This window comes from Tachysurus vachellii, chromosome 7 (genome assembly GCF_030014155.1).
Source record: "Tachysurus vachellii isolate PV-2020 chromosome 7, HZAU_Pvac_v1, whole genome shotgun sequence".
In the NCBI taxonomy this organism is placed as follows: domain Eukaryota; kingdom Metazoa; phylum Chordata; class Actinopteri; order Siluriformes; family Bagridae; genus Tachysurus; species Tachysurus vachellii.
Window position 1 is genome coordinate 26,860,088 of NC_083466.1, and position 13,854 is coordinate 26,873,941.

At 40.8% G+C, this 13,854-nt stretch overlaps 1 protein-coding gene across 1 annotated transcript in view; it reads left to right on the plus strand.

Annotated features, from left to right (window-relative positions):
- LOC132849037 (dynamin-3-like) overlaps window positions 1-13,854 on the plus strand; it is a 42,636-nt gene that overhangs the window by 11,982 nt on the left and 16,800 nt on the right. The window contains exons 13-15 of the mRNA XM_060875204.1: window positions 55-125; window positions 4,688-4,739; window positions 6,826-6,939. Coding sequence (XP_060731187.1) covers window positions 55-125; window positions 4,688-4,739; window positions 6,826-6,939 — 237 coding nt within the window. The remainder of the gene's footprint in view (window positions 1-54; window positions 126-4,687; window positions 4,740-6,825; window positions 6,940-13,854) is intronic.

Sequence of the window (13,854 nt, forward strand, 5' to 3'; positions counted from 1 at the left end):
ATAGAAAATAGACAAGATCTAAAGAGCATTTACATTTTTTTTATGTTTCCACAGATTCTGTTGCTCATTGAGGTACAGCTTGCATACATCAACACCAACCATGAGGATTTCATTGGATTTGCCAAGTAGGTATTCACTAAGTGTTAATGGCATGATATGGTGCCTTCAGCTGCCCCCCAGACGGTTTCTCTGTTCAATAAGTGTTAAGTGTATGAAAGTGATGTTTCCTGGTACTGTGTATATAAATAGTTCTGTTTGTTTTTAGTAAACACCCTATTGTTTGACCCACAAAATGGCAATCGTGCTACAAGTCACTGACTGTTTTCCTCAGTGGAGGCTTTTCCAGTTTGATCAATTCTAAGTGCAATAGAAAACACTGGAGTTTTTTTCTCACTCAGTAATACCATCAGGTTCCTTTGTCATGAAGGTTACTACCTTAATGTCTGAAGATCGAGTGGAATTGAATGTTTGTAGGATTTATATGGCATTATATTAGTAACATGTGGGCACAACAAGGGCAAATATCTGAACTAATATTTCTGTAATAGAAAAAAATCCTCTGTTCGAAGGGAATTTCAGGAATTGCTGAGAATAAGGACTAGACTTGGTGGTGCTGGTGGTGTTAAAAGCATCATTGCTCAAAATATTGCTGATTTTTAACCATTTTCTTGATTTTGTGGATTTATTATTGTATTATTAAACAAATATTCTCTTAGAACAATGTAGACTTGATAGTGTATGAATTATTACAGAATATATGAGTTGAAATATTACAGAATATATGAGTTGATGTTCTTTCTAAAGTAGAAGACGTTTTAAAAATAGGTCATATTTATAAATTATGTTGTACAATACCCTGATATGGTTTATTAATTATTTTTAAACTGTAAATCGGCATATGTAAAGATTTAAATAATAATATTTAGGAATTATTGAACAATGAGGAACAAATCCCTGAAATAAAAATATATTCCAGTCTAAATCACGGAGAATGGATGAAGCAGGAACAGGCCTAGTTACAAACACATACAGGCTAACGCTAACTAGCTTGTTAGCAATGCGGCTACTGGTTTACTTAAACACAATATTTAGCATGATGCTAACTAGCTTGTTAGCAATGTGGCTACTGGTTTACATAAACATAATATTTAGCCTAATTCTAACTAGCTTGTTAGCAACGTGGCTACTTGTTTACATAAACACAATCATAGATATCTATACAAAGATGTCGCCTTGGGGTCCTAAAAATGCGTCAAAACTGCCGCCATCTTTGTACAGGGGTCTTGTACTTCAAATGCATACACTATGCCGGACTTCTGTGCTGCATTCGGGTGTTCAAACGAAAGAAATCTAAAAACCAGACAGTAAGGGATTACATTTCACAGGTGAAAATGTGTTTTATGATATTGAATGTTAGGAAATTATATTTCTTGTTCCGTTGGTTTGTTTTAGTCCTTGGTTAATGACTGCAGCTAATCCATGCTAGTTACCCATTAGTTTTTGACAGTTAGGAAAACAGACAATGTTTGTAGATTCCGAAGCTCTTAAAAAGGACATTAAAAACTGACCCTTGCTTTTTTTGCTTGAAGGTGAAAAGACCCGACTTTATGTATGTTTTGTAAGATTCCCTTATCTGTCAAACATATTTTATTAGATTGTCCTGGACTTAACACAAGCAGAATGCTCTTTTATCAAGTTACTTCACTTAAGGACATATTTAATCAGATTATACCTGAAAAGGTTTTGGATTTTTTATTGTATGTTAATTAAAAAAAATTATAATATGACATATTTGGTCTTCGTGATCACATTGTTGAGACTCAAGATGGCAAAGACAACCATCATTTTAGCTTAATTTCACTGTTTTTTTTTTTTTGTTTTATGTGACTTTAGTACATACTTATTTAATGTAGCAAAAGTATTGTGGGACAGGAATAAAGAAAATATTGAACGGTCTTTGGCTCCTCAACTATATAACTTTCAAATTATGTTCCTCTCAAATTTGTGTATCATATTTAATAAACCAATACAATTTAAATGTTTAAATTAACATGTATAGTCACACCATTGTAGCAGTGTTACATGCAGTAGGCTATAAGGTAAGTAGTGATTGTTCATTTGAAGTTTACTCAAGTGGAAGAATGTAACTAATAAACTTACACCTACTAGCACTATGCATTATATTGTGAAAAAGTAGATTATCTTAATATCAAAACCTTAAATTTTCTCTGGACTTAATGATAAATACATGTCTGACCTTTGGAACGAACCAAAAATAACTAGAAAATGGCGTTCATGACGATTTATGGTGATTTTATTTCTTTGCCTACATTGACGCTGATGCGTTAAGAGGGGGTCCCCTGTACCAAGATGGCGGCTCTATTGACGCATTCGTTCTAATGTACTGCCGTACCCAAGGCGACATCTAATGTATATATCTATGCTTGTTTACATAAAACACAATATTTAGCCTGATCCTAACTAGCTTGTTAGCATCGCGGCTACTTGTTTACATAAACATAATATTTAGCCTGATGCTAACTAGCTTGTTAGCATCGCGGCTACTGGTTTACATAAATACAATATTTAGCCTGATGCTAACTAGCTTGTTAGCATCGCGGGTACTGGTTTACATAAACATAATATTTAGCCATATGCTAACTAGCTTGTTAGCATCGCGGCTACTGGTTTACATAAACAATATTTAGCCATTTGCTAACTAGCTTGTTAGCATCGCGGCAACTGGTTTACATAAACATAACATTTAGCCTGACGCTAACTAGATTGTTAGCAACGTGGTTACTGGTTTACATAAACACAGTATTTATCCTGATGCTAACTAATTAAGAAACCTAAATAGCCTCGTGTTCTGCAGCCCTCTAGTGGTTGAGTCCCGGAGCTGCAGCTCTTAAGTACTGAATAACGACATCACGTGTCCAGCGTCACAACGTCAACCATACCCCCCACCGCCCCCCACCCCTCCCACTGTAATTCGAGAACTGATACTGAACGATGACGTCATGGACAGAACTATTCACACACGACTTTGCTGATGAATCAAAAAAAAAATCTGTTCTTGCAAAAATTCATCTGCGATGTACACAGAGGTCGTCACAGGTATTATTGTTCATTTATTTCTATTCAAGTGTAGAAATGGCTGAACTGGAGAGAGAGCAATCAGAGCCAGTGGCCTCCTGCATCAGTCAGGAGCTTCTGGAGAAAGACAGCATGCTGAATACAATGCAGGAGGAAAAGGAAGAGATGGCTAAAAAGTTAAAAGAGCTTGAGGAGTATAGAGAGAGAATGGAAGAGATCAGAAAGGCAGAGCAGAGAAATAATCTGCGTGAAGAAATGCAGAGAGCTCTCGCAGATTTTAAGCAGGAACAGATGGAGAGAGATCGAGCTATTCAGACGCTCTTGGTGGAATTGATGAGGACGCTAAAGAATCTGAAAGAAGCTCAGGCTCAAAGAAATAAAGAGAAAGACACAAAAGCGAGAGATAGAACAGACGACAAGAAAAAGGTAGTTACTCTGAAGTTGGGGGACGTGGAAACCATGTTTTATGTAAACAAAGAGCAGCAGGACAGAGAGGAGGCCGAGCTGGAGGACGAGAGGATACAAGAGCTTGAGAAGGAAAACCAGAGACAGAATGAGCTCGGAAAGATGGAGCTGAATAATCTGCAAGAAAACATGCAGAGAGAATTTAGAGGATTAAAGAAAGAGCTGGAGGAGAGAGAAATGGTTCACCTGGTACAGACAGAGGGATTACTGACAAAGATAAAGAATCTGGAGCAAAACCAGTCTCAGATAGAAGAAGGTCTGTCTGATGCTATGATGGACTCAGAAAAGCAGACTGGAGAGATGCAGGTGAAAGACAACATGAAGGCACGAAAGGTGAATGAGCAACTCATCCTGAAGGTGCGAGAGCTGGAGGAGAGGAACGCTGCACTTCTGCAACACATCTGTGAGCTCCAGGCTAACATCACACTCTTTGTGGAACGAGAAATGATAGCTGAGTCGACGATACAGGTCTTAGAGAAAGACAAAATGGACCGAATGAAAGAGAGAGAGATCTGGAAGAAACAGAGAATGTTATGGAAGGAAGCGGCAGACAAAAGGGAGAATGAGAAAAAGCGCTTCAAGGAAGAGAGAGAGAGCTGGAAGAATGAGAAAGAGATTTGGAAGGAAAACAAAGAGCACTGGGAGCAAATGAAGAGGAACTGGCAGAAAGAGAAAAAGGACTGGGAGGAAGTTCGAGCCTCCTGGATTGAAGAGAGACAGACGTTTCTGAAAGAGAGAACTGCAATGAGAAGCATGTACATTCCCGTGTGGTTTTAGAGTAAGACCAGAAGTCTCAGGAGGAAGAAAGTTTATTCTAGGTTTTTCCTTGTTTATAAAGCTTCAATAAATTTTTCAACTTCACTTGTGCCGTGTTTTTTTTCTCCCTCAAGTAAAATAGAGAAGAGCTTGAGAGAGTTTAATAACAATTATACATTTTTTTTATTCTGAAGGGGAAAAAAAATCCTCAAATGAGTTTAGTCTGAATTTGAATGTACAATAAAATTCTTTCTTTCTTTCTTTCTTTCTTTCTTTCTTTCTTTCTTTCTTTCTTTCTTTCTTTCTTTCTTTCTTTCTTTCTTTTCTTTTTTCTTTCTTTTTTTCTTTTTCTTTCTTTTATTCCTAAAAGTGCACAACAGCGGAGCAGCCAAGCGAACAAGACAAGTTCTGCTGGAAACCAGGTTAGCGTCCGTGTGCGTTTGTGTGTGTGTGTGTGTGTAATCTAAGGTAATTAATTTCTCACACATTCGACACATTACATAAATCTAAATGTATGCTTCCTGCTTGGTAGCGTTTTATTATTTTTTTCTTCTTTCTCTTCTCAAACTTCACCTCAGTCTCTTCAGCATACACACACACATCACATTATGCATTATCTTCAGCATACACACACATAGCATTACTGTTTTATTGTATTATTGTGCTTTGATGTACGACTGAATTTGAGTTCTGCTTGTTAATTTTTTTGTCATGGCTGTAGTTCTGGTTCCTGCATGATTGCTTTTGAGTTCAGTTTGGAGTTGGGTGATATAACCATAACCATCTAAACATTGCAATACTGTATATTACTCTACGGTGAGGTATTACGGTGAGGTATTACTACGGTGTGGTACAAGGCCAGGGACAAGCTAGCGAAGATAACACAATTGGTTGTGGTGACTGGCCTTACTTATTGTACTAGCTTTTTTATTTTTTATCTTTTGGCTATATCTCCAACGCCTAAACTCTAGTTGTGTTTTCATGAACTGTTTTATGTCATTATGGCCAGCATCTTGTTTTCCACCCTTATTTCCCCTATCTGTGCTGTGAGCGAGCTGTCATCATGCATGTCCATGTTTAACGGAGATCTGCCATGTTTCCTGCTCTGACAGGACATCCAGGTAAGAAAGAAAACATTTCTCTGGCTTGCTTTCCAAAATCTAGTCCTAGAACTAAAGGAAAATCAATAGACAGAGTGAAATAGATAGAGGGAGAGATTTTATGGTGAGCACCCTCTATATTACCAATGTAAATGAATGCTTTGTCATGATAGAACAGTTGTAGGTTAACAATGTATAGCTTTAAAAAATGGCTCTTATGGAAGAATGGTTGCCAGATTTAAGATTATCAGCCATCCATGAACTCATGACTCATGAAATTATCCCCAAAATGTTGATATAGCAGATGGATTTATCCTTCTCTCATTCTGTCATGGATATTATACTGCAATCTGGCAACATGTACACAATATAATAAAGTTACATTAATCTTTATTTCCATTGGTTTGCTTTAGCAGCTCGAGGTAAACTCAGCATCATTGACCGAGCTCCGAAATAAAATATTTCTATATTTCTATATTTTTTTTCTGTCTAAACTGCTAGAGGAGATTATTTAGAGTTGTATTATTAATAGAGCTGCTTCTACACATATCCCATGAAGACCGTGTGTGTGTGTGTGTGTGTGTGTGTGTGTGTGTTTGTGTTTGTGTGTGTGCGTGTGTGTGTCTGTGTATGTGCGTACAGGGAAGCAAATCTTGGCTGGTCTCCAAAAATACTCATTTAATTAATCTAGGGAACTAATAGCTAATACATTTTGGGAAATAGCTTTATGTTGTGAAACATATTTTAATTTACATAGACATTAGAGGTTCAGACATTAGGTTCGGCATCTGAATAAATCCACGCAAGCAGAAAGGAAAGGAAGTTATCTTTAGTGAATTAAAAATGTTGTTGTGTCAACATTTTTTCACTGTTTTGCAGTTATTATAAGGAACAGTGATGATATCAAACAAACCAACACTTCTGTTATAGGCCACACTCACGTCCGATTTAAATTCGAAGATGAAAACATAAAACAAATATTTTGAGAACTAAAGACAAGAATGGCTGAATTCCTCAGGTTACGGTTGTTATAAAAAAAAAATGCTGATGCAATATTACATTATACATGAAGCTTTGTCTATTAAAAAAATTTAATAACTTTTGGTCTTAATTGTCTGAAAAAGAGCATATAAAAATGTTCAATGGCATATTATTATTATTATTGTTGTTGTTGTTGTTGTTGTTGTTGTTTATTTTTTATTTTTTCAAACGGAAACGAAATCCTGACTAACACACGCACACACTCTGTTTGTTCTCATTCTGTGGAGATCTCCAGCGCTGCTTTATTTTCTTCTTTGCTCTTTGTGGCTTCTGCAAAACAACCAAAATGTACCACTCAAGCATCTATGTTGTTCTTCACAAACACCACCCTGTTTTTTTGACTGTTGCACTTTTCACCCTTCATTAGGTCATTCGCAAAGGATGGTTGACCATCAACAACATCAGCATCATGAAAGGAGGAGCTAAGGAGTACTGGTTCGTGCTGACGGCAGAGAGCTTGTCCTGGTTCAAGGATGATGAGGTGAGAGCCATCAATGATGATTTGCACATAATGGTGGGGCATGGTGGCTTAGTGGTTAGCACGTTCGCCTCACACCTCCAGGGTCGGGGTTCGATTCCTGCCTCCACCTTGTGTGTGTGGAGTTTGCATGTTCTCCCCGTGCCTCGGGGGTTTCCTCCGGGTACTCCGGTTTCCTTCCCCGGTCCAAAGACATGCATGGTAGGTTGATTGGCATCTCTAGAAAATTGTCCCTAGTGTGTGATTGCGTGAGTGAATGAGAGTGTGTGTGTGCCCTGTGATGGGTTTGCACTCCGTCCAGGGTGTATCCTGCCTTGATGCCCGATGACGCCTGAGATAGGCACAGGCTCCCCGTGACCCGAGGTAGTTTGGATAAGCGGTAGAAAATGAGTGAGTGAGAGAGAGTGAGAGTGGTGACATCGCCCTCTGGTGGCGGCGAGGTGAAATGCGATTGTAATGAAGACTGCCACGCAGATGCTTCACTTCACAGACATTCTGTCTGGTGGAGCTAATTTCAGGGTCAAAAAAATGTTTGGAGTTAAAGAATCTCACCAGATCTCATTCATAATACACTCACACTATCACAAGACAGAATTTATTGGATATACTTGAAATATATGTTTTTTATGAGTCCACAAAGCTTAAGATCTTTTGAGAAACATATGTAAATCATAAAATTAAATAAATTTAATTTCTAGCATTTCTAGCACAATTTTTCTGCTTTTTGTTGTACTTAAAAATTAGGTGTTTCCAGTTTTATCCTTTACCTAACCGTGGACAACTATCAAGAGCATGAGGCTGCTTCCCTGAAATTATTCAGATTATTAGAACCGCAAAGGTTTTATTCCTCTGATTTTATTTGTTAAATTATGGTACTTTTATCCGTTTAGAGTTACAGTTAATTTTGTGAAACATCTTACACATTGTCCCCTTCATTCATCACCAGCTACTTGTTATTTTTCCACTCACTCTCACAAAAAGCAATGAAGTGATGCTACGTTCACACGTAAAGATATGATGCATATAAACACTGCTGAATTTTACACAAATGCCAAATCTCCCTTTGCCGCATTTTAGCCACGGGAAAACAGAAAGCTAGACGCTCCACCCGCTGATACATGTTACTATGGCAACCAGTGGTAGGAACGCATACTGGCAACTTCGTAGTACAGAGACTGAAGACTTGCAGCGATAAAATCACTGTATGTGTGAACGCAGCATGAGGAATAAATGGAATGTGTGAGGTTTTTTAATTATAAACCTCTATATTATACCACAGAAATTAGACACTTTTGTTTAGTTCTTTGTATGAATTTGAGTGTGTATTTGTGGTGTGTATGTGGTATATGTGAGTGTGTATGTGGGGTGTGTGTGAGTGTGTTTCTGTTATGTGTATGTTGGGTGTGTGTAAGTGTGTTTTTGTTATGTGTATGTGGGGTGTGAGTGTGTTTTTGTGGTGTGTATGTGGGGTGCATGTGAGTGTGTTTTTGTGGTGTGTATGTGGGGTGTGTGAGTGTGTTTTTGTTATGTGTATGTGGGGTGTGTGTAAGTGTGTTTTTGTTATGTGTATGTGGGGTGTGTGTGAGTGTGTATGTGGGGTGTGTGAGTGTGTTTTTGTGGTGTTTATGTGGGGTGTGTGTGAGTGTGTTTTTGTGGTGTTTATGTGGGGTGTGTGTGAGTGTGTTCTTGTGGTGTGTATGTAGTGTGTGTGAGTTTGTTTTTGTGGTGTGTATGTGGGGTGTGTGAGTGTGTTTTTGTTATGTGTATGTGGGGTGTGTGTAAGTGTGTTTTTGTTATGTGTATGTGGGGTGTATGTGGGGTGTGTGAGTGTGTTTTTGTGGTGTGTATGTAGTGTGTGTGAGTTTGTTTTTGTGGTGTGTATGTGTGAGTGTGTTTTTGTGGTGTGTACATGGGGTGTGTGTGAGTGTGTTTTTGTGGTGTGTATGTGGGGAGTGTGTGAGTGTGTTTTTGTGGTGTGTATGTGGGGTGTGTGTGAGTTTGTTTTTGTGGTGTGTATGTGGGGTGTGTGTGAGTTTGTTTTTGTGGTGTGTATGTGGGGTGTGTGTGAATGTGTTTTTGTTCTGCACGTGTGGCTCCAATTATTGGAAAGAAAAACAGAAATAGTTATGAAACACTAGAAATTCTTAAAGTCCTGAGTGTTTATTTTCAGATGAGATTCATATTAACACCACTGTGGAGTGAGACATGATAAAGACGTTCAGTCATCAACATGGACACAATAAAAACAGGAGGAAATTCATTTACTTAGCAACTTTTACACTGAAAGAAAAATGAAGATGTGGAAAACACTTTATTGACACTTTATTATTTTCAGTAAATAACACAAAAGATGTTTGTCATGTGACTGTGGCTGTGACTGACTGTGGCTGTGACTGTGACTGTGTCTGTGACTGTGACTGACTGTGGCTGTGACTGTGGCTGTGACTGACTGTGGCTGTGTCTGTATCTGTGACTGTGACTGACTGGATGTGGCTGTGACTGTGACTGACTGGTTGTGACTGTGACTCTTGCTTTGACTGTGGCTGTGTCTGTGGCTGTGACTGTGACTGACTGGATGTGGCTGTGACTGTGACTGACTGGATGTGGCTGTGGCTGTGACTGTGACTGTGACTGACTGGATGTGACTGTGACTGTGACTGACTGGATGTGGCTGTGGCTGTGACTGTGACTGTGACTGACTGGATGTGACTGTGACTGTGACTGACTGGATGTGGCTGTGGCTGTGACTGTGACTGGTTGTGACTGTGACTGTGGCTGTGACTGTGGCTGTGACTGACTGTGGCTGTGTCTGTGGCTGTGACTCTGACTGTGACTGACTGGATGTGGCTGTGACTGTGACTGACTGGATGTGGCTGTGACTGTGGCTGTGACTGTGACTGGCTGGATGTGGCTGTGACTGACTGGTTGTGACTGTGGCTGTGGCTGTGTCTGTGGCTGTGACTGTGACTGTGACTGACTGGATGTGGCTGTGACTGTGACTGACTGGATGTGACTGTGGCTATGACTGTGGATGTGGCTGTGCCTGTGGCTGTGATTGTGACTGTGACTGACTGGATGTGGCTGTGACTGACTGTGACTGACTGGCTGTGACTGTGGCTGTGACTGTGACTGTGGCTGTGGCTGTTACTGTGACTGACTGTGACTGACTGGATGTGACTGTGACTGGCTGTGACTGTGAGTGTGACTGTGACTTTGGCTGTGGTTGTGACTGTGACGGTGGTTGGTCATCATTAGCAGTGTTTTTTTCCCTCCTGTGACTGTGGGATCAGTGGATTTGTCCATCTGTCCTTATTGGCGGGTTGCTGTCTGTCTGCCTGAAAAATGGAGATGTGGGAAACACTTTATTGACACTTTATTATTTGCAGTAAATAACACAAAAGATGTTTGTCATGTGACTGTGGCTGTGACTGACTGTGGCTGTGACTGTGGCTGTGACGGGCTGTGGCTGTGAATGTGGCTGTGGCTGTGGCTGTGGCTGACTGGATGTGACTGTGACTGTGACTGACTGGATGTGACTGTGGCTGTGGCTGTGGCTGTTACTGTGATTGATTTGGCTGTGACCGACTGGATGTGGCTGTGACTGAATGTGGTTGTGACTGTGGCAGTGGTTGGTCATCGTTAGCAGTGTTTTTTTCCCTCTTGTGACTGTGAGATCAGTGGATTTGTCCGTCTGTCCTTAATGGCGGGTTGCTGTCTGTCTGCCTGTCTGTGCCTGCTGTACAGTCTCCCTGATGTTCTGCACAGCAAGTGTAGACAGGCAGACACACAACAACTCAGTGTTCAACACTACACACACAACAACTCAGTGTTCATCACTACACACATTACACACACCACAACTCAGTGTTCAACACCACACACACTACACACACCACAACTCAGTGTTCAACACTACACACACCACAACTCAGTGTTCAACACTACACACACTACACACACCACAACTCAGTGTTCAACACTACACACACTACACACACAACAACTCAGTGTACAACTCTACACACACTACACACACACCACAACTCAGTGTTCAACACTACACACACACACCACAACTCAGTGTTCAACACTACACACACTACACACACCACAACTCAGTGTTCAACTCTACACACACTACACACACACCACAACTCAGTGTTCAACACTACACACACTACACACACCACAACTCAGTGTTCAACACTACACACACCACAACTCAGTGTTCAACACTACACACACTACAAACACAACAACTCAGTGTTCAACTCTACACACACTACACACCACAACTCAGTGTTCAACACTACACACACTACACACACCACAACTCAGTGTTCAACACTACACACACTACACACACCACAACTCAGTGTTCAAGACTACACACACTACACACACCACAACTCAGTGTTCAACACTACACACACTACACACACACCACAACTCAGTGTTCAACACTACACACACTACACACATCACAACTCAGTGTTCAACACTACACACACCACAACTCAGTGTTCAACTCTACACACATTACACACACACCACAACTCAGTGTTCAACACTACACACACTACACACACACCACAACTCAGTGTTCAACACTACACACACTACACACACAACAACTCAGTGTACAACTCTACACACACTACACACACCACAACTCAGTGTTCAACACTACACACACACACCACAACTCAGTGTTCAACACTACACACACACCACAACTCAGTGTTCAACACTACACACACTACACACACCACAATTCAGTGTTCAACACAACACACACTACACACACACCACAACTCAGTGTTCAACACTACACACACTACCCACACAACAACTCAGTGTTCAACTCTACACACACTACACACAAACCACAACTCAGTGTTCAACACTACACACACCACAACTCAGTGTTCAACTCTACACACATTACACAAACACCACAACTCAGTGTTCAACACTACACACACCACAACTCAGTGTTCAACACTACACACACTACACACACAACAACTCAGTGTACAACTCTACACACACTACACACACACCACAACTCAGTGTTCAACACTACACACACTACACACACCACAACTCAGTGTTCAAGACTACACACACTACACACACCACAACGCAGTGTTCAACACTACACACACTACACACACACCACAACTCAGTGTTCAACACTACACACACTACACACATCACAACTCAGTGTTCAACACTACACACACCACAACTCAGTGTTCAACTCTACACACATTACACACACACCACAACTCAGTGTTCAACACTACACACACTACACACACACCACAACTCAGTGTTCAACACTACACACACTACACACACAACAACTCACTGTACAACTCTACACACACTACACACACCACAACTCAGTGTTCAACACTACACACACACACACCACAACTCAGTGTTCAACACTACACACACACCACAACTCAGTGTTCAACACTACACACACTACCCACACACCACAACTCAGTATTCAACACTACACACACTACACACATCACAACTCAGTGTTCAACACTACACACACCACAACTCAGTGTTCAACACTACACACACTACACTCACCACAACTCAGTGTTCAAGACTACACACACTACACACACCACAACTCAGTGTTCAACACTACACACACTACACACACACCACAACTCAGTGTTCAACACTACACACACTACACACATCACAACTCAGTGTTCAACACTACACACACCACAACTCAGTGTTCAACTCTACACACATTACACACACACACCACAACTCAGTGTTCAACACTACACACACCACAACTCAGTGTTCAACACTACACACACTACACACACCACAACTCAGTGTTCAACACTACACACACTACACACACCACAACTCAGTGTTCAACACTACACACACTATACACACAACAACTCAGTGTTCAACTCTACACACACTACACACTCACCACAACTCAGTGTTCAAGACTACACACACTACACACACCACAACTCAGTGTTCAACACTACACACACCACAACTCAGTGTTCAACACTACACACACTACACACATCGCAACTCAGTGTACAACTCTACACACACTACACACACCACAACTCAGTGTTCAACACTACACACGCACACCACAACTCAGTGTTCAACACTACACACACACCACAACTCAGTGTTCAACACTACACACACTACACACACCACAATTCAGTGTTCAACACAACACACACTACACACACACCACAACTCAGTGTTCAACACTACACACACTACCCACACCACAACTCAGTGTTCAACACTACACACACCACAACTCAGTGTTCAACACTACACACACTACACACACAACAACTCAGTGTACAACTCTACACACACTACACACACACCACAACTCAGTGTTCAACACTACACACACTACACACACCACAACTCAGTGTTCAAGACTACACACACTACACACACCACAACTCAGTGTTCAACACTACACACACTACACACACACCACAACTCAGTGTTCAACACTACACACACCACAACTCAGTGTTCAACTCTACACACATTACACACACACCACAACTCAGTGTTCAACACTACACACACTACACACACACCACAACTCAGTGTTCAACACTACACACACTACACACACAACAACTCACTGTACAACTCTACACACACTACACACACCACAACTCAGTGTTCAACACTACACACACACACACCACAACTCAGTGTTCAACACTACACACACACCACAACTCAGTGTTCAACACTACACACACTACCCACACACCACAACTCAGTATTCAACACTACACACACTACACACATCACAACTCAGTGTTCAACACTACACACACCACAACTCAGTGTTCAACACTACACACACTA